We start from the raw sequence: 25,913 nt of genomic DNA, 5'->3' as shown, positions 1-25,913 counted from the left end.
GTAATCACCTGGGATTTTCACGTCTCAGTTTTCAATTCTTGATTCTCCGTGAGCTCAGTTGACCTAAAGAGCACAACGCTCCGAGGGCCTGTGTGAGGTCTCTGCCTTCAGTAAACACAGAGAGCAAACTAGCAGAGCAAACCTGAGCAGGGCAGTCTCCAGGCCTGTGTGCTCAAGGGCTAAACCCTCAGCTAGGCAGGTTTCCTCCCTCAATCACCAGAAGACGCACACTCTCTCCTGCCCAGCTACAGCTGTGGGCATCTTTATCAACCAATCAGGGGTAATTCGGGGGGCAAGGTTTACACAATAAAAGTGTACATGAGGATTCACAACCAGATCTTAGGGGCCAGAATTTACCATTTGAGTGCACAGCAGCACCAGACCAACCCCAGCATCTTTCCGAGCCTGGCATTCCATCTGGTACGATGATCTTCACAAATTACAGGCTTGATTCTCCTTAAAAGCTGAGTAGAATTCACCGTTCGCTCCCGTATCGGTTGATGGACAGGTAGCTTGTTTCCACATCTTGGATGCTGTGGCTGGTTCTACAGTAAACATGGGAATGTCGTCCGTATCTGCTAGGAATACGTGCTTCATCTCCTTGAGAAAGGCCCGTGGGGTTCGATTTTTACCGAAATGTCCATAGTAGCTACTAAGTGGAATGGCAGAGAGACAATGCTCTGCTGTGATTTGATCTGCATCTCTGTGGTGACTGCTGGTATTGAGTGGAGCACATTTCCTACACCCGATGCGTCTCTTTGGACCGATGGCCCCTCTTCTTAGGGTTGGTGCCCCCTCTGCTGTTCTGGATATGATTCTGCTGGGGTTTATAAGGATCCTCTGAGTCTTACCCTCCCTCCCTCACACGTGTAATTTGCAGAGGCTTTTCTCCCATTCTGTAGGTCGTCTCTTCACGCTGCAGACTGTTTCCTTTGCTGTGTACAAGCGCTTTGGTTTGATAGAGTGCTACCTGTCTACTGAAGCATTTGGACAAGATCTTACTGTGTCACCCCGGCTGGCCTAGAACTCATGACGATCCTCTTTATCTCTGTCTCCCAAGCACTGGGTCAAACTATCCCTCTTCACTGTCAGTCGTCTTTCCAGAAAACAATACATCTCCTTAGCAGTGAAGCAACTTTCCCCCTAGGCATGACACTACTCTGACACACTGCGAATCCTAATGGTCACACTCCTACCCATCCCCCAGTCAGTGAATTCACTCTTAATTTACCTTAGATAAGAGATAGCTCAAGAAATTAGGGCGTATCTAGTTCATTAGTATATCCACTTAGTGTTCAATGAATTGTTTGTATCAGACAGGAAATAATAACCTAATAACTGGTGAGATTTTTTTTCAACCCCCTCCCTCACCTCCTAGGTGTTACATATGGCACAACTGAGCCAGCCCCTGTTGCACAATTTCTTTAAGTTTGTTTTAAATGCTACTCACCGTTGCGTGCGTGCACATGTATGCTACCATACGAATGTAGGGGGCTCAGGAGAAAACTTAGAGGAGTCAGTTTTTCCGCTGTGGGATCCAGGGATTGTGCTCAGGTCACCAAGCTTGTATCCAAGGACGGGCACTCACCGAGCCATGTTCCTGTCCCTGATGTGTAATTCCCAAGAAATGTTTATTCTCTCAGTCCGTTCTCGCTATGCTACCAAATCCGCAGCCTCCTGCTTTAAAGAGTGAACTAGGCAGTTCCTGGAGAGGAGGCTGAGAGGCCCACGAACACCCACCATTGAGAAACCAGGCAGCTAGGGCTGGAGAGATGGCTCAGCAGTTAAGAGCACTGACTGTTCTTCCAGAGGTCCTGAGTTCAAATCCCAGCAACCACATGGTGGCTCACAATCATCTGGAATGGGATGCAGATAGAGCAGTCACATAAAATTTTAAAAAAAAAAAATCTGGCTGTGGAGAAACCATGCAACTAAACCACAACGAGAAGGGCCTGTGACTCTAGTCGAGTGGCAGTGGGAACAAAAATGGGAGCTTTATGCATGCATTTGCCATGGGGGAGGAGGGTGGGAGAGGATTCCCTGGGGATGCTGCCAACCACAGGGGGCTGGGCCCTTCCACACAATCAAGACAATCCCTCACAGAAATGCCCACAGACCAACCTGACCTTCTCTCAGATAACTCCAAGTTGTGGCAATTGACAATCTTAGCTAACCAGGACACTCAGTCTCCTGAAGCCTTCTCTGAGACACATCTACTTGTTGTCTGAGCATCCCTTAACCCTTGCTGCATCCACGTATAACGTGAACCATCTTGACCTGGGATGTTGCTCAGTGGTAGAGTGCTTACCTAGCATGTGGGAGGCACTGGGTGTGATCCCAGAACAGCAAACAAAGAAACAAAAGATTGACCCCTACCCCTGCAGTGACCCAGCAGGTTTTAGTCTTTAATCTACAGCCACACCCTGATTCATCCTCTGTAGCCTTCTGGTGTAGCAAAATGAGAGCAGTGGAAAGTGGAGGAAGGTAGAATTATTTATGAGGTCCGTTCCAGATTGCTTTTGTACAAGCTACTAAATGGTGGGAGATTCTGCAGGAAGGCAGCGTTTGCCAGATGAGTGGTGTGATCACTGGCTTTGGAAGAGCGGGCAGTGGGCAGCTGTTACGCTCTGTAAGCCCCTGATTCTGATGGTTGCCATTCTGTTGATGGAGTAGTTCTGTTTGGGTTCAGGGGACTTGGGTTCAGTTGTTGATTTGTCCTCGCTGAAGGAAGGATGCCGGATGAGGTACAGCCTGCTTCTGCACCCTCTGGGCTCCAACAAACAACCTCTGGTCTGGTATGTTTTGTGTGCTTCCTGTCCTGCCAGGGAAGTTATCAGAATAAAATGACTTGCAAGAGACTACTTGAAGAATGTATGTGTGTGCGTGCGTGCGTGCGTGCATGCGTGCGCACACGTGCACGTGTGTGTGTGTATACATATACATATATACATGTGCATACACATACATATATACATGCACATATACGCACACACACATATCCATATACACATATAAATGCACATACACACATATACACACATACATACACATACACACATACACACACATATACACACATACATACACATACACACATATACATACATACACATACACACACATACACACACATATACACACATACATATGCATATGGTTTCCAGCTAGGAAGAACTTAGCACGTGCATGTCACTGATAGGTTAAATCTTAGTCTTAACTGCAACCCAAAGAACTACATGAACCCCATGTTGTGATGGGAAAACTGAGGCTCAGTAAGGTTAAGCAAGACGCATCACCCCACTGAGCCGGGTCACACTCGTGGCCCTTGCTCTATTCTGAGGCCCTACATCACGGGAGGTGGAAGAATAATCATCGGTTTCTTTGCATCTGTAACATCATCCACCAGGAAGCTGGCAGCCTGATTGACAGGGCGCTCCTCCACCCTCGGTGTTCAGGGACGGCTGGTCCCGCTCACTGCTCAGTCTCAGAATTCTTCCACCAGCCACACCAGCTTGAACCTGTCTGCCTGTCAGATCCCCGTCTCCTGGAGTTCCAGGGAGTTTTCTGTCCCTGGGGACTTGGCTCGTCCCTGGGACATTTCTTGTTTTGCTCTGATTTGCTTTGTGTTTCCTGTTTGCCTTTCACTGAGCTGAGTGTTGATGTCAGAGCCCAGCAAGAGGCAGCTTGCACCCCATGGGCTCAGCCTTGTTCTGGAGCTTAGAGCTGGCACAGCACGCACAGCAGAGAGCTGCTATAGCGTTTCCCAGCACGGGACCAGGGCATACACGTTGGCACATGGGCAGACTACTGAATGGCTTTTTTCATTGTTTATTGTCTTTGGGATAGGTAGATACATGAAATAATTGCATATCAAAGGACAAGCCGACAGTCTTCAGAACTGTCCCAGACAATCACCTCGGCATCCACAAATTACGTCGGTGACAAAGCCTCCCAGCCTCCCAGGAGGCTTGAGTACTTCAGGAAGTATTTGACAGGTGAGGGAAAGATTTGCGCATTTGTGAAATCTCTGTGAGGAGGGGACTGAGGGGGCTATCTCAGTTGGTAGAGGACTTGTCTAGCAGGAACCTTTGTTCAATCCCCCACACCACAGAATCCACATATGGCGATGCATGCCTGTAGGCTCAGGACCTGGGAGAGGGAGGCAGGAGGATCAGGAGTTCAGAGTCATCCTGACGATGTAGCAAGTTTGAAGCCGTCCTGGACTACATGAGGTCCTCTCTCAAGGGAAAAAAATACCAAAACATTTACACACATAGGAAGATTAGCCATTTTAAGTCAGGAAGCCATCCCCTGGCCTCAGTTCTTCCGTGGACTGGGGGAACCACCTAGTCACTCTGGTCTCCTGGGTGTCACCTAGTTCCCAGGGCAAGGTTATGTTACTGTCACCTAAGATTCCTAGGATTTGGCTGGTAGCTTGTGAACAGTGACTGCCTTCGGTGAGATGTGTGGACATCAGCTACCGCGGCATCTGCATACATTAACTAGCTACGGTAAAGAGATTCCGCTGTGGCAACAAAATCTGAGGGCAAGATGGCTTTAAAATGTGGAAGGCTTGTTTGTCTTTTTAATTTATGTAACAGAGGGTGGGAGAGGAGGGACTGATAACTGCTAGGCTGTCTGCAGCACGGTGTCTGTGCAAGGTCGCTGTTGTTTTAGATCAGAGGGAATGATGGGCAATCCCTCCCGTTCATATCTCACGGGTAAGAAATTAATCATGTAGCTGGGCTGCAGCCCAGAGGAACTGGGGTGCCATACAGCAGGGCAGCTCTGTGCCCAGCTCTTCTAATCACACAGTGGAAGAAGGGGAAGTTGACTTGTACAGACAGCTGGCAATCTGCCACCACCAGCTCCTCTCTGGCTCCCAGAAAATCTGTTTCCGACAGTGTTCCACCGCTGTAACTGGAATGTATGTGTGAGTGTAGAAGGTGGGTAACCCGCCATCGAGTTTATAGTTGGTAAGACTCTTATGCAAGTGCACCAGCCTGAGTTTGATCCTCAGAACCCACACACACAAAAGCACACATTGTACACACACACACACACACACACACACACAGAGGACATATACTCACATGTGCATGCATACATGCAGGCATGCACACATATCACACATACACATTCATATATACATATACACATTATACACAGAATCACACATATGTGCACTCATACATTATACACACACAAACATATACACATGTGCATACATGCACATACAACACATATGCACATACATGCACACATATCACACACACATACACACACATCACATACATATATTATACATTCATATCACATATACACATTGTACATATACACATTATACATACATATTATAGATATGTAGACATATTATACACATGCAAACGTGCACACACGCATATATGCACACATATCACACACATTATACACATACATCAATCACACACATTATACACACATTATATATATGCACATATTATACACACAAAAACACATACACACATACACATATGCACACACACATCACACACATTATAATCACACCATAATAGGCATCTGTCCAGATGGACAGGGCAGTGTGTTACCCAGAAACCATCACTTCCAGATGGAGACTTAATACAAGCACCCATTCCCTGACTCCACCCCAGAGCTAGCACCTGCCTTCTGTCCATCCCACTGTCTCTGTTGGTTGAGCCACTTTGGTACTGCATAAGTGAGAGCTGTCTTTCTGTTCATCAAATGGCACTTGTCAGAATTTCCTCTTTACGGCAGGCCTTGCACTTGTGACCTTTCTGAGCACTGGGATAGCAGATGGGAGCCACCATACTATTCTGCTGTCTATAAAGTGCCAAACTTTACACCCACCGATGGGCACTTGGGTTGTTTCTGCCTTAGGCTGTTGTGAATACTGTTGTTAGAAGTGTGGGTTTACATGTATCTGTTCATGTCCCCGGCTTTCATTCTCACGGTTTGCATTAGGTCCTTTTCTGTCGCTGTGATAAAATATATGACCAAAAGCACCTTCGAGGAGAGAGGCGCTTACTTTTGGCACACAGGTTTGTGGCAAAGGAAGGAACAAGAAGCTATTGATCACGTTTTTTGTCTGCACACAGGAAGTAAGGGAAAGAACAGGAAGTAGAACAAGGCTATCTAAAACACCAGAACCTACCCCCAGTGACATAATTCCTCTAGCAAAGATCTGCCTCCTAAAGCTTCCATAACCTTCCCAAACAGGCCCAGCAACTGGGGATCAAACGCTCAAATTCGTGAGCCCACGGGGATGTTCTTCAGAGTGGAATTTCTGCATCATAAGTTAATTTTATTTTTAACTTGTTGAGAAACCTCCATATTGTTTTCTAGTGATGCACTACATGGTTTTATTTTAACTTTATATGGAGTACGGGGAAACACATGAGCATATATACCGCAACGTGCTTGTGGCGGTCAGAAGACGATCTCAGATATCAATCTTCACTTCCCATCTTGTCTGAGACAAGATGTCTGTTGTTTGCCGAGGCTACACGGCTTGGGACCCCTTCTAGGGAGTCTCCTAGGTCTGGCTCCCATCTCATCATCAGAGTGCTGGGATTATTTCTCCACAATCTGAGCATTACTGCGTCTAACTTTATGTGGGCTCTGGGGATTTGAACTCAGGTCTCTACACTTGTACTTCAAGTGCTTGACCTGCTGAGTCGTATCCTGATCCCACGAGCCGTCTCTCCAGCTGACTCTGACGTCTTAAATTCTGAGCAGTAGTTCTAATTTTTGTCCAGGCATCGTAGCACATGCTTTTAATCCAACACTGGAGAGACAGAGGTGGATCTCTGTGTGAGGCCAGGCCAGCCTACATAGCAAATACCACATCAGCCAAAGTGATATAATAAGACAGATTAAAAAGTTCTCATTTTTAATCTCACATCCTCACCACTAGTTGCTTTGTTTTTTATTTTGTTTTGTTGGTTTTGGGGGTTTTTTTTTTTGTTTTGTTATTTGTTTGTTGTTGTTTTTGACACTGGGTCTCTCTACACAGCCTTAGAACTCACTGTGCAGACCAGGCTGGACTTGAACTCACAGTTCTGCCTGCCTCTGCCTCCAAAGTGCAGGGATGCTCACTGTGGTGGCTTTGGGTCCTCATATCTGTGGTCTCATGGTTACATAGCGGATGCCACCAGGTACTGAAGTTTTACTGCACCGTCCTGAGTGAGGAAGAAGGAATGTGGGTGGGAAAAGTTTTCTTCCCATTATTGTGGATGCGAACCCTTCCCATTTACTACCCAGGACACTTCCTTTTGCATGTCAGTGCTGAGGTCCAAGAGAGTCTGAAATGGTCACTCGTCAAAGGAAAATGAGGCGGCCCTTTGGCTTACCTTGCTGTGACATACATGGCATCCTTGGGCTGTTAAATGAGACTGCTCTCAACTAAGAAGAGAAGTTGTGTATCCCCCCACATTTGGGTAGTGTTTGTTATTATTCTTAAACAAGTAAGTGAATTGAGAGGCTGCAGCAGGGAGAGTCAGACCATAGTGGGTCTGGGGCCAGTGGAAGGGACTTCCTTTGGGGGTTATCTTTGCATTGTATCAGTGAGTCCCATCTAGTTCTAAGAGAAAGAATTGGGTTGGGGATTTAGCTCAGTGGTAGAGCGCTTGCCTAGCAAGCGCAAGGCCCTGGGTTCGGCCCCCAGCTCCGGGGGGTGGGGTGGGGGACTGAGAAAGAATCCTCTGGGCTGTGCGTGTGTAGGAGGACCCTATAGTCATCTGTCGGGTGAATGAGGGTGAATGCTTTTAGAAATCAAAAAAAAACAAAAAAACAAAAAAACAAAAAAAAATGGTAGCGAAAAGACTAGTCACTGCTGGTTCTGTTTAGAAATTATTGTATTTGGGGAATAGCAACCTTTTACAGGAATCCTTCACTCCAACTGTACTGGGTGGTTTGCTTTGTTTGGTCAACACCCTTAAAAATTTTGTGGTGAGGGACTGACCTTGTAGGTTTGATGATGTTGCTGGTGTCTGCTGATCAGGGGAAGTCATCACAGACTCTTAATGTGATTGATACCAGGTCACCTGACTCTTGTGGCAGTCAGAACTTAGGATGCAGTATAAGTTTCATCTCGGGGCCAGGGACCTATTTGTTGACTCTTTTTCCAGCTCCCCATGGTGATCTGTATCTCTGGTATCTTAGTTAGAGTCTTATTGCTGTGAACAGACACCATAACCAATGCAAGTCTTGTAAGGACAACATTCAGTTGGGGCTGGATTACAGGTTCAGAGGTTCAGTCCATCATCATCAAGGCAGGAGCATGGCAGCATCCAGGCAGGCATGGTATAAGAGAAGCTGGGAGTTCTACATCTTCATCTGAAGGCTCCTAGTGGAAGTCTGACTTCCAGGAAGCTAGGGTGAGGGTCTTTTTGCCCACGCCCACAGTGACACACCCACTCCAACAGGGCTACACCTTCTAATAGTGCCACTCCCTGGGCTGAACGTCTACAAACCATCACGCTCTGGGTCTAGAAAAATCACAGAGAAACAAAACAGATTGCCCCGGTCATTCTCACTTATAATTACAAATGGATTAGAATATAATGTAAGCCCTCCGCGTTTGCTCATGACACGCATGGCGGAGATTCCCAGGAGACTCTGGTTCACAGGCGTTGTGACCATTCTGGCCATTAGTAGGTGGCTCATTCATGGTTTCCGCTCCATACTGCTGGCCCCAAGAGTGCACAAAGAATTGCTATGGCAAGGAGCCCATCTCCTAATGAATTACAGAGCAAAGATGAGCAAAGACCTAGGTGGTACTTGTGGCAGAGTCATGTGTCGCTTAACAGCAGGGACACATCCTGAGGAGAAGGTCGTTTGACGGTTTCATCCTCAGGGGAACACACTTCCACAGACAAGTCACCAGGCAGTACAGTCTCCAGGGACGACAGTTATACGCAAGCTTTCTCGTGGACAGAAATATTGATTCACGTGCACGACAGCGGTTGGCACGTCTCAGGAGGCTGGCTAGACAATGAGACGTGTTTTCACTGTATTTCCAGTCTTTATAAAAGCACGGCAAGGCCGGTGCCATTATTCTCCCCATTTTACTGATGAAAACACTGAGGCACAGAGCAAGCTTAACTAATGTCACATAACTAGGAAGTGGCAGAGTTGGGAATCTAAGCCCTTGTCCCAAGCAGGTTAGCTACTGTTAGGTCTGTTCGCCACTGGCCCCACGCAGACAAATCTCCTCCTCAGGCAAACGTAGGCTGGGCTGTAAGGTCTCAACCTCTGTCGCTCGTCAGTCAGCAGTAACAGGAGAAGTGGTTTAAAGAGCTTCAAACAACGAGGATCTGGTGGGCTTTTGTTTTCCATCTGTAGATGGGAGGTGGTTCTCATCATATGGTCCAATAAAAGGTTTGTGACTAAGGCCCTTGTGCTGACTACAGGATGCCATTTTCCCGGCTTTCATAGCCTCACCTATACCAGAAGAACTACATGGTACTTGCTACACAAAAGTAGGAATACGAATATTACTATCATTGTTGGCATTTTCTAACAGGGCCCCTCCCTGGCCTCAACCTTTCAAGTGGTGAGATTACTGCCCTGTGTCACTATGTCAAGTTGTGGCTTTGACTTATAAACTTCCCCCTTTTTGAACAAGTTAAAGTGGGTGGGGCCTTAGAAACTAGCTCCAGTGGGCATAGAAAACACGCTCTCAAGAGAGCGTGACTTTCTCTTGGTTGTTTGAAGCCAGAGGACTTTCAGAGCCTCAAAAATATAAATGATGGGAGATGCCACAATCTCTTAGCTTTTGGTTTTCCCTCTCCCGTGCCCGGGGTTGGGGAAGCAAGAGTTTTGGGACCACAAAAGGAGCAGAGAGAGGGAACAGAGGTTCTCGCTACCTCACACAAGGCACCGAACAGTCCTGGCTGTGTGGCCTGCCTCACACACAGATTGGGTAAGAGTACCGATCACTCACGCTTGCAGTGACATTTATTGGGAGAGAATACATGGTAAAACGCACAGAGCTGGCAGCACCGACCTTGTGAGATGTGACCATCTGGGTAAGAGCTTAGCAAGTCATTTGGATAAATAATACCGTTTGGAGGAGAGTTCCAAACCAAGGCTGAGCGCCAGAACCCTTTCAAGACGGTCTTCACAATTTTGGCTCCTTCCCTCCTTTTGTCAAAAATTCATTAGATTGCATTCCAGATATGCTCAGCTCTCTAGGGCCATGGGAACATTTATCCTTGTTTTTTTTTTTTTCACTGTGAAATAATATTTGAAGATTAGTATTGGCAGGGTAAATACTGCACAGAAGAAAAAGAATCACAATTATTATACGAAGACAAAATTCTTTTTAAGATATTCTCTTTTATTTTTTATTTATAGTGCTTTGCCTCTCTCTCTCTCTCTCTCTCTCTCTCTCTCTCTCTCTCTCTCTCTCTCTCTGTGTGTGTGTGTGTGTGTGTGTGTGAGAGAGAGAGAGAGAGAGAGAGAGAGAGAGAGATCATGATGTATGTTCCTGACCCCTAAAGAGGCCAAAAGAGAGCATTAGATCCCCTGGAATGGTTGTTAGCCACCATGTAGGTGCTGGGAATTGAACTTGGGACCTCTACAAGAACAGGGCTCTAAGCTGCTGAGCCCCCTCTCCAGTCCCAAATCTTTAGGAATGTGGAAGAGGCTTCTTCATTTAGCTCAAGAGAAGAATGGAATATATCCTTGTCTCAGGGTTGCTATTGCTATGATAAAACACCACGACCAAAAGTAAGCCGGGGAAGGGAGGGTCCATTAGGCTCACAGTTTCATATAACAGTTCGTCATCAAGAAGAGCGAGAGCAGGAACTTGCACAAGGCAGGAACCTGGAGGCAGGAGCTGATGCAGAGGCCGTGGAGGGGTTAGACTTACTGGCTTGCTCAGCCTGCTTTCTTACAGCACCTGAGACCCCAGGCTCAGGGATGGCACCACCCACAGTGGCTGGGCCCTCCTCCCCCAGCCATCATTAATCAGGAAAGCAGCTTACAGCTGGACCTATGGGGGTGTTTTCTCAGTAAAGACTGTCTCCTCTCTGATGACTCTAGTTTGTGTCAAGTTGACATAAAGCCAGCCAGTGTATCTCACTAGTTAATGAAAACTCTGAGTGATGCTTTCTCTTAATTTAGAAAATATTTACTTCCAGCATGTGTGTGCGTGCTTATGCGTGCATCTTATGTGTGTGTAGGAGTGTTCATACTATGGCACAAATGCGGAGGTCAGACGACAATTTTGTGGAGTTGTTTTCCTCCTTCCACCTTTACCTGGGTTCCAGGGACTGAGCTCAGGCCGCCAGTGCCTTTTCCGGCTAAGCCACCCCTCCAGCCCTGGTGACATTTTCTAATGTAACTGGAGCAGTAGACCAGTTCGTGTTCAGGAAGTGTGCGAGCACGGAAGGCAGAGATACATCTCGGTCTTTCCTTCCGTTCTTAGACTGGGGCTACAGTCATGTGACCAAAAGAAAGCTACACTCTGTTGAAATGTGTATGCTATGTCCACATGACCTTCTTACCTAAGACCCCTCCCAAACTTTAATCAGTTCAAAAGGGGGGCATTGTAAAGTCAGAGTCGCAACTGGACATGGTGGCTTGCGTTTATAATCTCAGAACTTGTGGAGCTGAAGGGGGGTGTTTGGGGCCAGTGAGGACTTCATTCTTAGACAATTCCGAGACAGAGTCTGAAGGTCGATTTACCAGGCTGCTCACTTCCCTCCCATGACATTCCCTTTCTGAACTTGCCCTTGATCCCGAACAGCACACAGTCAGCACTGCTCACCTTCCAGGAACCCTGCAAACCTCTAGCACCAAGAAGAGAGAGCACGTGGGTTGTGTGTCTCCTGGAAATCCTTCTAAGCTGAGAGAGGACAGAGGGAAGGCCAGTGGACTCTCTATGTCAAGAAAGGAAGTGTGTAACAAGGCACACCAGAGAGGCAGAGAAAAGCAAAGTATCATGATTTGTCCCATGGGACATTGACAGGCTGATGAAACCAGAAGTCAGTCTTGAACTTTTCACTGAACTCTTCTGGTCTCTAGATGTCTTGACCTAACAGGGAAAAGTGGGTAAGGGAGTAAATAAGACGACTTTCCTGTCTACACAACACACACACACACACACACACACACACACGTAACATATACACACATACACACCTATTCAGGTACTCATGCACACACACATACACACACACACACACACACACACAGAGGCATGCACATATATAAACACACATGCACACTCACACACACACACATGCACACAGATACATATGCATGGACACATACTCTGTCATACACACAGGCATACACATATATAAACATGCATGCACACTCACACATACATGTGCACAGATACATGCACATGAGTACAAACTCTGTCACACACACACACACACACACACACACACACACACACACACACACACACACATTCCCCTTTAGTCTTCAGCTCATACCTGTTAGCTGCCAGAAGAACATGGCATGGTAAGTTCTACTGTATGTCTGACTTAGGTCCCTTAGTGTACAAATCGTTTTCGATGACTTCAACTGACTTAGCTCATTATGTGCTCCTCAAGTCTTACCGAAATAATTTTATAGCTGTTTAGGATCTAACCAAATTCTTTAAGACAGTGGAGACTCACAGTTTCTAAAGATAAAAGCCAGATCACTGATTTCAATATAAAACCACAAACCTTCTAATTAAAAGGACATAGGAAAAAAATGAGATCAAGGAAAAGGCAAGAAGTTCCTAGATTTGACAAAATGAGGGACCTATAAAAATAGAACTGGTCAGGTTAGACTTTGTTAGAAGCAGAATTTCTTGCTTTGTGAAAGCGCTTGTTAAAAAACAAAACAAACAAACAAACAAACAAAGCTAGGCATGATGACACGTGCCTGTACCCCAGGTGTTGAGAGGTGCAAGAGAAAGAGTTCAGGGCCAGCCTCCGGCGTCTTGTGAGTTTGAGGCCAGCTTCACCCTACGTCAAAAGAACGTGAGCTGGAAGATGTCTCCATGGATAAGAACACTTGCTGTACAAGTGTGAGGGCCTGGGTTGGTCCCAGCACCCGTAAGAGCCACATGTGGCCATGTGCCTCTGTAACCCAGCACTAGGTACGAAGAGACAAGGGGATTGCTGGAGCTTGGTGGCCAGCTAGTCAGGGAGAGGAGGGTGCTCAGCTCCAGGTTCTGTGGATGACTGTTTCACAGGGATAAGGGGCAGAGTGCAAGAGCTGGACACCTGACCTGACACCAGCACATGCGTGCACAGGTGTGTATATCCACACATGGATATACACAGACACCTGACACCAGCACATGCATGCACAGGTGTGTATATCCACACATGGATACACACAGACACCTGACACCTGCACATGCATGCACAGGTGTGGATATCCATACATGCATACACACAGACACCTGACCTGACACCTGCACATGCATGCACAGGTGTGGATATATCCATGTGTGCATACACACAGACACCTGACCTATGCACATACATGCACAGGTGTGGATATCCGTACATGCATATACACAGACACTTGCACATGCATGCACAGGGTGCGTATCCACACATGCATACATACACACAGACATACCACACACACATACACACAGATTCTGTGAAGTGCCATTCAGTGATGAGAGATACTTTTTAAAATAGTTGGTTGTGGACCTTTAATATACAAAAAAAAAAAAAAAAGGAAATCACGTTATGCCATATACTTTGAACTCACAACGACCGAGAACCCTAAACAGGAAGGCTTGAAATTATAAAAACAATGAGAAGGAAAGAGAGAAGAAGCCAATCAACACTGGAGTGGGCGATGATTTTTTTGTTTTAGGACACTAAAACTCGGGAGAAAGTAGGCAAATTCGTCAAAATTGAAAACACGTGTGCCTCAAAGGACGCTCTCCACAGTGGGATGGTGACTTACATAATTGGAGACTCTGGATATGTGATGGGAGATTAATATCCAGGACACGTGAGGGACAATAAGACAATTGAGAATCTGAAGGGCTGTAGACGTGGTTCCGTGCTACCCAGCATGCTCTGGGGCCTGCCTGTGATACCTGGTGTTGAAAGCAATGACGTATAAACAAATTAAGTAGACATTTTCATAGCGAAATATACAAACGACCAGTAAGTGTGTGACCACACAAACCTAGGGAGGTGGGACATTTACATAAAACTCACGGGGAAGCAGTGGATGGGGTCAATGCGAGCTGGCGAGAGCTGAAGGAAGCTGAGGAGAGGAGCCGGATTACGGTTGGTTCTTAGTTGAAGATGTTAGGCATTTATTGGTATGCCGGAGATTGCCGGTGGGGAGACAGCGTGAAGAACACACAGGGTCTCGCCTCTGTATTCTTTGTTGCAACTGTGTGTGGATTTGCAAGCATTTTAAACGAGAAGAAATCAAAGCCTACGTGAAATGCTTTGGAAGAGGCACCCGGGTAGTTCTGCCGCCAGCTAATAATGCGAAGGTTCATAGACAGCTCCCCTGGCATCTCTTCACGGTAAGAAAAGGGCAATTTTCATCTAACCTCAGGCGGGGTATAGAGAGCATGTTTCCAATAATTTAGACATAAGTTGCCCTGGGAGAGTTAGACTAGTGAAAATAAAACAATTTAGAAACTGTGGGCGTGTTCCCCGTGTCTAAAGGAACGAGTAGCACGTGGCAAAGAGTAACAAAACTGCTCTGCCTGGCGAGGGGGACCTGAGATCACAGCCCTTGGGGGTTTCAGGCAGGAAGACCTCGCTGGAGTCGGCCTGGGCCACATAGTGAGATCGTCTCAAAAAACAAAATCAAAAGCAAGCAAACAAACAAAACCCCCACAAAATAAGGGAAGGGCTAAGGAGACGGCTCCAGGATTGAAGTGCTTGCCGTGCATCCTAGGGACCTGAGTTTGGATCCCCAACCCCCAGGTAACATGCCAGACATGGTAACACACACCCCTAATCCCAGAACAGGTAGGGATGAGGACCCAGAGATGCATGGGTCCCCAGAACTGTCCATTCTAGCTGAAATATTGAGTTCCAGGTTCAATGAGAAACCTTATCTCAAAAGACAAGGTGCAAAGCAACAGAGAAGGCCATTGGTATAAATAAGCCTCTGGCCTCTACGTGTGTGTGCACACAGGAGGCCCTTGCCCATGTGCAGAAGTAACTAGGTAGCTCACTGGTAGAGAGCATCCCATTACTAAAAACAGAGTCACAGGAAAGCAGACCTTAAATATTAAGATTTTTTTGGAAAGGCATTTAAAGGAGAAAAAAAAATGTTATTACCAGAAAAGCTATCTGTGCCTTTCTAGAAAAAGAAGAGAGTATTGTTGTTCTGAGTCCTACTCTGCAGATGGGAGCCCAGTGCTAACACACTGGGCCATCTGCTTAGTCTCTAGTTACGACGCTTCCAGAACAGGGATCGTATGTGAGGCTATTGTCAGTCCTCAGCACGATGCTACAAGGGAGATACTGCTCTGTAGCTACACAAAGGCGGAAGAGGGGATAAGCCACCAGCGATCACATAGCCAGTGGCTGGTGAGGTGGCTTCACATCCTGAGTCTACAAACCATTTCTTCCCCACTGCCTCTTTCTAGGAAACGATGGCAGACAACTAGCTTGTTGCCATGGTCCTAGAGTCGATTGACTCTTGGCACGTACCTCCCTGCTTCCAAGCTTCTGCTTCCCATAGTCCTAGGAGAGGCGCCACTGTCGGTCCATTGACCGTTCTGTTTCTCGACGTGCATTTGCAGGTTGATATCCGATTTTTGTCACCGGTATCTGTGTTTGTCTTTGTGTGTGTGTGTGTGTGTGTGTGTGTGTGTATCTATTTGTGTGTCTCTGTGTGTGTCTGTGTATGAGTGTTTGTGTGTGTGTCTGTGTATCTGTTTGTGTGTGTGTCTTCATTTGTGTGTCTGCGTGTGTGTGTATCTGTGTGTGTGTGTCTATATGTGAGTGTGTGTCTGTGTTTGTGTGTGTGTATATCTGTGTATATGTTCACGTTTGTGTGTGTGGGTATGTGGGTATGTGTGTGTGGGGGTGTGTGCCAGTATCTGTGTATGTGTTTGTGTGTGTGTGTGTATGTGTGTGTATGTGTGTGTGTGTGTGTGTGTGTGTGTGTGTGTCATGTAGTGTGTGTGTGTGTGTGTGTACATTTGTGTGTCTGCGTGTGTGTGTATCTGTGTGTGTGTGTGTCTATATGAGAGTGTGTGTCTGTGTTTGTGTGTGTGTATATCTGTGTATATGTTCACGTTTGTGTGTGTGGGTATGTGGATATGTGTGTGGGGGTGTGTGTGTATGCCTGTATCTGTGTATGTGTTTGTGTGTGTGTGTGTGTGTATCTGTGTATACGTCCACATTTGTGTGTGTGTGCCTGTACCTGTGTGTATGTGTTTGTGTGTGTATCTGTGTATATGTCCACATGTGTGTGTGTGTGTGCCTGTGCCTGTGTGTGTGTGTGTGTGTGTGTGCCTGTGCCTGTGGCTGTGGTTGTGTATACATGTGCTGAGATTGGCCATTGTTAGTAGTAACAGACAGTGAGCTGTGAATAACAGAACATCAGATAACCAGTAACCATTCCTTTTGTCCGGGGTCTGTAGAGGGGGGTATGGGCAGAAATCTAGACGTTAGGTCTGGGATGCTAATTACTGTGGATTCTGGAAAGTGCTACTATTCAACCAAAACCTAAGAGCTTTTCACAGTGAGACTGGCCATGGCTGACTCCCCACTCTGGCTTCTAGAGCTGGGTGGAGAAGCCTGCTGAGGTCTGGCCTCTAAACGGCGAGTCTTCTGCTCAGCCCACACTGCTGCATTCTTCCTGTCCCTCCTCTGGTCCTTTAGAAAAGGGAGCCACCAGCTGCCTCCAGCTATGAGAGAAGCAGATGCCTCTCGTGTTGCCTTGGTAAATCGTCTGTGCTGTTTAAGCTCACCAAGGAACGGGCACAGGAGCTGGGATTTGACCCTCTCACTTCAGACTCAAGATGACTTCTATCAAAGCATCCTTCAAACTCCCCCGCCCTGGGTCGCGATGCTCCTCGACTCTGTAACAGGTTGAAAATAGAACAAAACAGCTCAAAGCGAACGCGCTGTGCCTTTGAGAGCAGCTAAAAGGTTTCTGTATTTACATCACATAAAAAGCCTGAGAGGGAAAGGGTAAGGAAGGTTCTCTGCCTAAGGATCCCCAGCGGATGAGTCTACTGTCCCAGTCTAACGGGGTTTCCTTCGTCGATTTCTGCTGGACGTTGTACACATCAGTTGGAAGACGTTTGATTCTGCTTCTGGCGTCTCCGTGTGCTGCTTGGCCCACTCAGAACCCAAAGCACGGCCACGGCAGATCTTTCTTTGGGCCTTGAAGAACACAAAAAGAGGTTTTTTTGATTGTCCTGTTTTCTATGGCATTTGCCTGGGAGCTTACAAAGTCTCTCAGTGTGACAGCGCATACGCTGGGAATATTAACTTAATTAGATTCTGCTCTGTGCGTAGCTTGGATTTGGTTCTCTTTGAACATGATGAGAAGTTTGCTTGTTGATGTTACTGTGTCTTAAGGTATTAAGAAAAAAAAAACCATAAAAGGGAGTCAGTGAGGAGGGAAGAAGAGAAACGTTAGAAAGCTGAAGGAATTGAAGTGTTTTACTAAAAGATGGATTTGTGTTGGCTGAGGTTTTTTCCAGAATTGGAAAGAAAATGGGGACGCCCAAGTAACTCCCCAGAGCTCCAATCAAGTTATCTAAGGCGCGTGGACGATGAGACCCAGGTAGCTAAAGTAGCTTAGCAGACTTTAATTGGAAGTGTTTGGGCTATGCCTAAGCTTTAAATATTATACACTAAGTAAAAGTACCAGAGTGGTGTAACGACTTCTCACCCTTTAATAAGTCTACTTGGAAGCTATCCTAAGGTGGAAAGAGATTAAAACAGGCATTTTGCCCCTTGACTTCCAGTCCCCCTACATCTCAGGGACCATGAGACATCTCTCAAAGTGACCTATATGCTGGTGAGCCAAGTCTTTTGCTTGGAGAGGCCATGGAGACCTCACCAGGTAGAGTCTACCCAGTGTCCATTCTACCAAGAAGAAAGTCGCCACGGAGGAACTCCTTCCTCAGTGCCTCCAAGTGAAACTGTTGCCAAGCAGTTCTTGGCGCTCTGACTAATCCTCACAGTAAGGAAACCACTGGTAACAGAAAGAACTCCTGAGAGCTAGACCTTCGACCAACCTTAACAAAAGAAGAAAATGAATAATTGTGGCCTCCTGCATGGTCTTAAAGACACAGCAACAAAGTATCACCAAAAGTAAGATCATTGATAATAATAAAAGACGAAGAATAGACCAGCCCATGCCTGATGGGCTACTGACAAGTCAGGGGAGTAACCACACCCTCCCTGGCTTTAATCCAGCGAAGGGCTCTCATCTTCTCTTAGCAATGAGCGCATTGATCTTTTTATATCCCTGGTAATTTTGTTTTTGTTTCCTTTGCTCTACAAAAATCGGACTAAGGTCATGTCAGCAAGGTCATGTCAGCATCCCCATCCTAATGGTAAAAAGGTCTTCGTAGTGAACTTGGATTATTATGATTATTATGATTATGATTATGATTATGATTATGATTATGATTATTAGCACCGGTGCCGTTAAAACCTAAACCTTGTGCTCTCCGCTACTGCCTTGATTTTATCTGCTCTTTACAGTTTGTTCACACTCAGATGGTCCTGGGATGACCTAGGTCTATCTTGTCCCCTTGATCACACTCCAGGAAGTCAATTAAGAGTGGAGATCACAAGCCCTTTCTATACCCCCCGGTGTCATCCAGCATCTCCCAGATTGATTCTGTATCTGTCCCCTAAATGGTTTCGGGGTCTTAACTCTTGAAGGGAAAATGTTAGGTAGCTAGGTGATCGTTGGCAGGCTTGGAGGCCATCAAGGGTGCCATCCTTCATGACATTTTCTCCCTACCTTGACGTAAGGTAGACTTGGAGGCCACTGACAAAGGACCAGAGACTGCTCCAAGAACTCCCTGGTGAGGATGTCAACATCATCCAGCCAGAAATAGCCACATGGACCACCCATCTCTAGAAGTCAGTCAGGATTGTCAGCCATGGCCAACTAACTTCACTGGGAAGGGTTCTTATAGTTTGGTTAAGTAGTAGCAATTTCCACAAACAATAGTAATTGGCATTCCAGAACAAAAGCCTGGCTCCCTGCCCCACCCCACCTCTGAAGACCCTTGATACTGAGTCTCCATAAGAGATGGGTTTTTTCAAGACAGGATTTCTCTGTGTATTCCTGGCTGTCCTAGAACTCACTCTGTAGTCCAAGCTGGCCGCAAACTCACAGAGATCCACCTGCCCCAGACTCCTGAATGCTGGGATTAAAGGCATGTGCCAACACCTCCCAGGGGAATTCTTTTACTTAACTACCCACCATTCCGTTTTCACCCTCCTTCCCCACACCCCGCTTCAGCCCTGTGACCACCCCAGTTTGAATGGAGGCTCTGGTTCTTACAGATGCCTCCCCTTCTAGGTTTCCTGAGATAAAGAGCTGCACTATGGGGAAATTCTGCTAATTAAGGTCAAAGTCCGCCATGACCGATAGTCTCTGGGCTCGGTGCAATGTGGGAGACTCTTCATTAGCAGGGGTTCTCCTCCTCTGACCTTGTCTGGGGAATTCTAAGTCCTGATATAAGCCTCTACTTGAGGAATGTCACATAGCCTCAATTAGATTACAGGATCAATTCCCTTTATCCTGATAAAACCTGTTTGGCTAGTACCTGAGATTTCTGAAGTGCTTCCCCATGATAAAGTGGCATTTTGATGCCTTAATCTCTCAACCAGTGACCTTTGCCCACCTTGGGTGTTCCTACCCTCTGTCCCCAAAAAGCCTGTAAGCCTGAATCACCCTAGTAAAGCTGACCGGCCTCCTGATAGCTGGCCTCAGTGTGGTCACCGTATGGACTCACAGGACTCCAAACACACCCTCCCACCAAACACATGCCCCACCCCAGCTAGTTCTCCGCTCCCACTGACCTTGTGGACCTTATCAACTGATGATCCACGATTGTGGAGAGACCCACACTGCACGGTCTTTTTTTTTTTTTTTTTTTTGGTTTTTTTTTTTTTTCGAGCTGGGGATCGAACCCAGGGCCTTGCGCTTCCTAGGCAAGCGCTCTACCACTGAGCTAAATCCCCAACCCCTGCACGGTCTTTTTAAAGAAAGTGGCATCCCTGGGACAGGTAGTGTCCCACTGTCAGGTTGATGCAATGTGGACTCACCTGTGGTGGGAGTGTCGGCGGGGAATTGACTGGATTATGCTGGCCTGGGGGATTTCCTTAGTTGGGTCAGTTGAGGAGGGAAGACCCACCTTGAATGTGGCCAGCGCTGTTTCATAAATTGGGCCCTGAACTGGATGAAAGGGAGAGCAAGCCCAACCCTAGCCTGCGTGCATTAACTCACGACTCTCCGCTCGCGACTGTAACGTGGAGTGATCAGTTCTCTCTGGGTCTTGCTGCTGTGACTTCTCCATAATGAAGAACCGTAACTGGGAACTGTGAGCTAAAACCAGCCTTCTCTCCCCTGAGTTGCTGCTGTCAGGATACCTTATCCCAACAGCAGGAAATGAAGGAGGATGTTCCCCAACCCCCATGCCTGTGACTTTGCCAGTGTGCCTGCTGGAGCTAAGAGGAAGCATTGTTTGCAAAGAAAGCACTTATTCATCCTGAGAATCTACTAGATTAACAGCCACAGGGAAAAGTTCAGATTGGCAAAACGTCTGTCGTTCCCCCGAATTGCTAGTCCGTTTAGTAGCTGTCTGTCTCTAACTCTTCTTTAGACTATAACACATGGAAGCTTCATCAAGCCATGAACATGAATGGTAGCCCTAAAAGTGCTCCAGACCACACTGTTGGTGCCCGACCCTTCTGCATTCCATATTACAAAGCCCTTTGTAAGTAAATCACGGAGGATGTAAAACCTCCCACTGGGTCGCCAGTAAGATCTGGAATCTCTAAGCTAGTACCAAGCAGCGATCGCCTATTTTAATCCTGGACTCTCCTAATAACATGGAGCAGTAGTAACAGAGTTGAATCATGGTTTCGTACAATACATGGGTTTTTTTTTTTCCCCTCCCGGTTGGACTTTCTATCTTGAAAGAGTTAGCTGGGTTTTTTGCTTGTGTTATTAATACCTGTTCATTTGATTTCAGTGGTCCAGGCATGGATGGGAAGAAATGCAGCGTGTGGATGTTTCTACCTCTCGTATTTACTTTGTTTACTTCCGCTGGCTTGTGGATAGTGTGAGTATTCCCAAGTTGATAACTTAAGGGTTCAAGTGTAATACAGAGAAAAATCCAAGTATCGGTGTTATGTCATATATATATAAATGCATTTATAAGTAGCATTATATATAGTAAATAAGTTTTTTAAAAGTAAATATGTATTTATACACATACACATACATACTAACCAACCTTCTAAAGTCTCCGTTTTTATCATCCTTTATTATCAATAACAAAGTTGAATAACAAATTATGCAAAAACAGGTAATGAAGACGACTGGTTTTGTCTTCTTTTCCTTCTCCCTCTCTCTCTGTCTCCCTCTATCCCCCCACTCCCTTCAAGGCAGGTCTTGCTGTGTAGACTAGGCTGGCCTTGAACCTGCAAGTGTCTTCCTGTGTGCTGAAATTACAGGCATGTACCACCATGCACAGCCATCTGAACTTCTTGTGAAGTATTTTTTTTGGTTACATAGAGTCTCACTCTAGAGGCTGTTATGGAGCCTGTCCTGGGATGGCTGGCATGTACTACCATGATGAATCTTGGAAACTGGTTATATGAATTAATATTTGCAGGATTTTTCTCATTTGACACCGATGTGCTGTGGACTCCATTTGCAATCTAGTTATATGATGTATTTATAAAATAGTTATCATTATGCCAGAAGACCTGACTTACCACAGAGAAAGTGCCCTGAGTTGATGATGCAGTCAATATTTATCTTGAGAAAACTCATTAAGAATGAATGGTGTCGCTGGCCTGGGGCTGTAGTCAATGGGAGATCCTTTCCCTAGTACATACATGGCCATGGGCTCTGTCTTAGCTTCTGTTCTATTGCTGTGAGAAAACCCCATGGCCAAGGCAATTTATGAAAAAGAAGGCATTTGGTTTGGGACTTCTAGTTCCAGAGAGTCAGAGTCCATGATTGCAGAGCAAAGACATGATGGCTGGAAAAGCTGAAAGCTCACACCTTGATCTGCAGGTAGGAAGCAGAAAGAGCTAACTGGAAATGATGTAAGTCTTTGAACCTTAAAGCCCACCCCACAACAATACCACCCTCAACAAGACTACACCTCCTAATCCTTCCCAAACAGTTCCGCCAAGTGGGGACCAGGTATTCATTCTCACTCAAACCACCACTCAAACCACTCAAACCTGATTACCAGGAGTGGGAAGATCAAACCAAACCAAACTAACTAAAATCAGGGAAGGAAGAATGGTGGTCATATATTCCTGAGAAATTATATTAAAGCTATACGGTTTGTCCCTACTGCCAAGTTTTCAGATTATAAGTATCACTGCTAGTTTGGAATCTCTTCAAAATTAACTTTTATAAGGAGTTTTTTTTTAATCATGTATGTATCTCTGTGTGGTGTGAGCATGCGAGTGTAGATGTCTATGAAGGCTGGAGGCATCAGATGCCCCTGGAGCTGGAGTCACAGGAGCTGTGAGCTACGTGACGCCGGTGCTGAGAACTGAACTCAGGTCCTCTAGAACAACAGCGCGTGCTCTTAACTTTTGAGCCGTCTCTCCAGGTTCTGGTGATCAGTGAACCACTAACCCTGGCACTTAGCTTTAAAGCACTAGTGATGTATTTGGTGAAGAGTTGCAATTGACATGGTTGTGGTGGTGCACACCTATGTTCCCAGCACTTGGAAGGCAGAAAGAGGGGGATCATAAGTATTAGGCCAGCCTGAGCTACATACAGAACAATTCTAGGTCAGCCAGTGCCATAGTGAGATCCTGTCCCAAAAGAAAAATAAAGGTAGTTGAAGATTTTTTTTTCTGTTTTTCAGTTGGCTATTTGGCTGTTTGGTTGGCTGGTTGGTTGGTTGGTTGGCTGGCTGGTTGGTTGGTTGGTTGGTTGGTTGGTTGGTTGGTTGGTTGGTTGGTTGGTTGGTTGGTTGGGGTTGGTTGGTTGGTTGGTTGGCTGGTTGGTTGGTGGTTGTTGGTTGGTTGGTTGGTTGGTTGGTTGGTTGGTTGGTTGGTTGGTTGGTTGGTTGGTTGGGTGGTTGGTTGGGTGGTTGGTTGGGTGGTTGGTTGGCTGGTTGGTTGGTTGGTTGGTTGGTTGGGTTGGTTGGCTGGTTGGTTGGTTGATGGGTGGGTTGGTTGGTTGGTGGGTAGGTTGGTTGGTTGGCTGGTTGGTTGGTTGGTTGGTTGGCTGGTTGGCTGGTTGGTTGGTTGGTTGGTTGGTTGGCTGGTGGCTGGTTGGTTGGTTGGTTGGTTGGTTGGGTTGGTTGGTTGGTTGGTTGGTTGGTTGGTTGGTTGGTTGGTTGGTTGGCTGGTTGGTTGGTTGGTGGTTGGTTGGTTGGTTGGTTGGTTGTTGGTTGGTTGGTTGGTTGGTTGGTAGTGGGGGGCTGGTAGGTAGTATGGTTGAGTGGTCGGCCGGTCGGTTGGTTGTATGGATGGTTGGTTGGTTGGTTGGTTGGTTGGTTGGTTGGTTGGTTGGTTGGTTGGTTGGCTGGTTGGTTGGTTGGTTGGCTGGTTGGTTGGTTGGCTGGTTGGCTGGTTGGCTGGGGTTGGTTGGTTGGCTGGTTGGTGGGTTGGTTGTTTGGCTGGTTCGTTGGTTTTTTGAGAGAGAGTCTCATGTAGCCCAGGCTGGCTCTCCCTACATAGCTGAAGATGATCTTGAATTCTTGATCTTACTGGCTCTGTGTCCCCAAATATCAGAAATGCAGTTGTATGTGTGCAAACATGCCTAGCTAAAGAGTGTTTTCTTAGATAGAAGATAACAGGTATGACATGATACAGATAAACTAGATATTTAACACAATTAAAATAAAGAAAAAAAAAACAACTCCTGGGGTCTGTTTGTTTTAAACTGTTCTGTTTTTATAAACTAGTCATTCTCTCTTGCTAGGTACTTCATCGCCGTGGAAGATGACAAAATTTTGCCATTAAATTCAGCTGCAAGGTAAAGGTTTCCTCTAGAGAATTCATTCCCGGTTCCCCCCAGACTTGCCAGCCGCTTTGTCTTAATCTGCGCCCCTGTGCTTTGTCATCTAGGAAATCAGGTGCGAAGCACGCCCCGTACATCAGGTAACTGATCCCGCCTGAGCTGCCGAGTTTAAGGACAGTGCATGTCAGATCCACCTGGTTATGGACTTGGACGGCCAGGCCCTAAGGCTTTGCCTTCTTCCAGTTTTGCAGGTGATGACCCTCCTGCGAGCTGCGTGTTCAGCCAAGTCATGAACATGGCCGCCTTCCTGGGTAAGAGGAGCAGGAGGAACGGAGCCGCACGTGCCCTGTTCATCCCTGTTTTAAATCTTCCTGAATCCGTAGCAAAACAGTGGGGGACCTGGCTGATAATTTAGTGTCCTGTCGTATTGGCATGCTGAAGGCAGCAGCTTTTTGTTTTAAGAACCTTCCCCCCACCCTCGTAAATCCTTTCAAATTCCCCTGCCTCCTTCCCAGCCCTCTCCCCTTCTCGGTGTTCATCTTTCCCTTCACACCCTGAACTTTCTTTTGCTGCATGAGATGACATATTTCACATGTCGTAAAATCTTGCTGAGAATTTAACAGGGTGGCACACGGTTGGTTTGAAGAGGATGCCTTATTTATTCCTTCCTTGGCGAAGATGGGAACGTAGGTAGGTTCTGTGATGAATCTCTCCCTTAACACAGACCCTGGCGTGACGCCCTCCTGTGTGCCTGCATACATATCAGGCTGCCATGTGAATACAGAGGTTTCAGGAAAAGTACCATTTCTCTGGGGTCCAGGTCCCTCTTTTAACATTCTGGCCCCCATGATCTGCAAGTACTCATGTGACCCTGCCAGTCCTCTGGGGACAGTAGGAAGCAGCCATGTTCTTTGTCTTGTTGAATATCACCTGCTCTTCTAAAAAAAATCCCAAGCCAGGATGGTGACATGCGCCTTTAAACCCTGAAGGCAAAAGCAGATGGATATCTGAATTCTAGGTCAGCCTGGTCTAAACAGTGAGTTCCCGGCCAGCCTGGGCCACATAGAGAGCCCCTGTCTATAAACAAGTAAATAAAATAAATAACCCAGTAAACCCATTCATACCATGGTCTATTGGCTACTAATAAATGCTTGCAGTTAACAGGGCACAAAGCCCCAAGAGTGAACTTGGATTGCAGGGCTGGGGCCTTCCACAGACCCTCTGCGGTCATGGGGATCACAGCGCATAGGCCTGCAGGCTGCCAGCCTCTGCACTGAGCATCCCCCGGGGACCCAGCACAGACATTCACAGCCGTGATTTCTGCTCCAGACCCATGGCTGAGTGCTTCCCAAGCCCCGCCTCATTTCCTCACAGGAGGCTCTCCTCACGCCAAGGCTGTCACAGCTTCCCTCCACTGGGCTTCTAGGAAACCATTTGAGCACGCCGTAGAGCTCCACGCTCTTTCCTTTGTACACTCTGCACAAATTGATATTTCCCAGGAGTCTTTAGGATAGGATCTAAAAACCGCCAGTTTGCACACTTCACGAGTCCCGTGGTCACAGAGCCTGGGATGAGCAAATCACAAAAGCATTTGCAGAAGCAAGACCCCTATGTGAGCAAGCAAGCGACACCCTCTTCCAGGTGACAGGCCTCATCCCCTCGTTCCCCGCCCTCCCTGCTCAGCCGACAAACAATTAAGCTTTTGCTGGAAGGTGTCACAGCGGCCAGTGTTC

General features: G+C 46.7%; 1 protein-coding gene across 2 annotated transcripts in view; it reads left to right on the top strand.

Moving 5' to 3' along the window:
• Tmem150c (transmembrane protein 150C) overlaps positions 1-25,913 on the top strand; it is a 73,197-nt gene that overhangs the window by 34,438 nt on the left and 12,846 nt on the right. For both annotated transcript variants that reach the window (XM_032916217.1, XM_032916216.1), the window contains exons 2-5: positions 21,212-21,301; positions 24,142-24,195; positions 24,288-24,320; positions 24,424-24,491. In XM_032916217.1, the coding sequence (XP_032772108.1) occupies positions 21,222-21,301; positions 24,142-24,195; positions 24,288-24,320; positions 24,424-24,491 (235 nt within the window). In that variant the 5' untranslated portion in view covers positions 21,212-21,221. The remainder of the gene's footprint in view (positions 1-21,211; positions 21,302-24,141; positions 24,196-24,287; positions 24,321-24,423; positions 24,492-25,913) is intronic.

The sequence above is a fragment of the Rattus rattus genome, chromosome 11 (genome assembly GCF_011064425.1).
Source record: "Rattus rattus isolate New Zealand chromosome 11, Rrattus_CSIRO_v1, whole genome shotgun sequence".
In the NCBI taxonomy this organism is placed as follows: Eukaryota; Metazoa; Chordata; class Mammalia; order Rodentia; family Muridae; genus Rattus; species Rattus rattus.
Note: the sequence above shows the minus strand (reverse complement) of the source record. Positions and strands in the feature narration are given on the sequence as shown.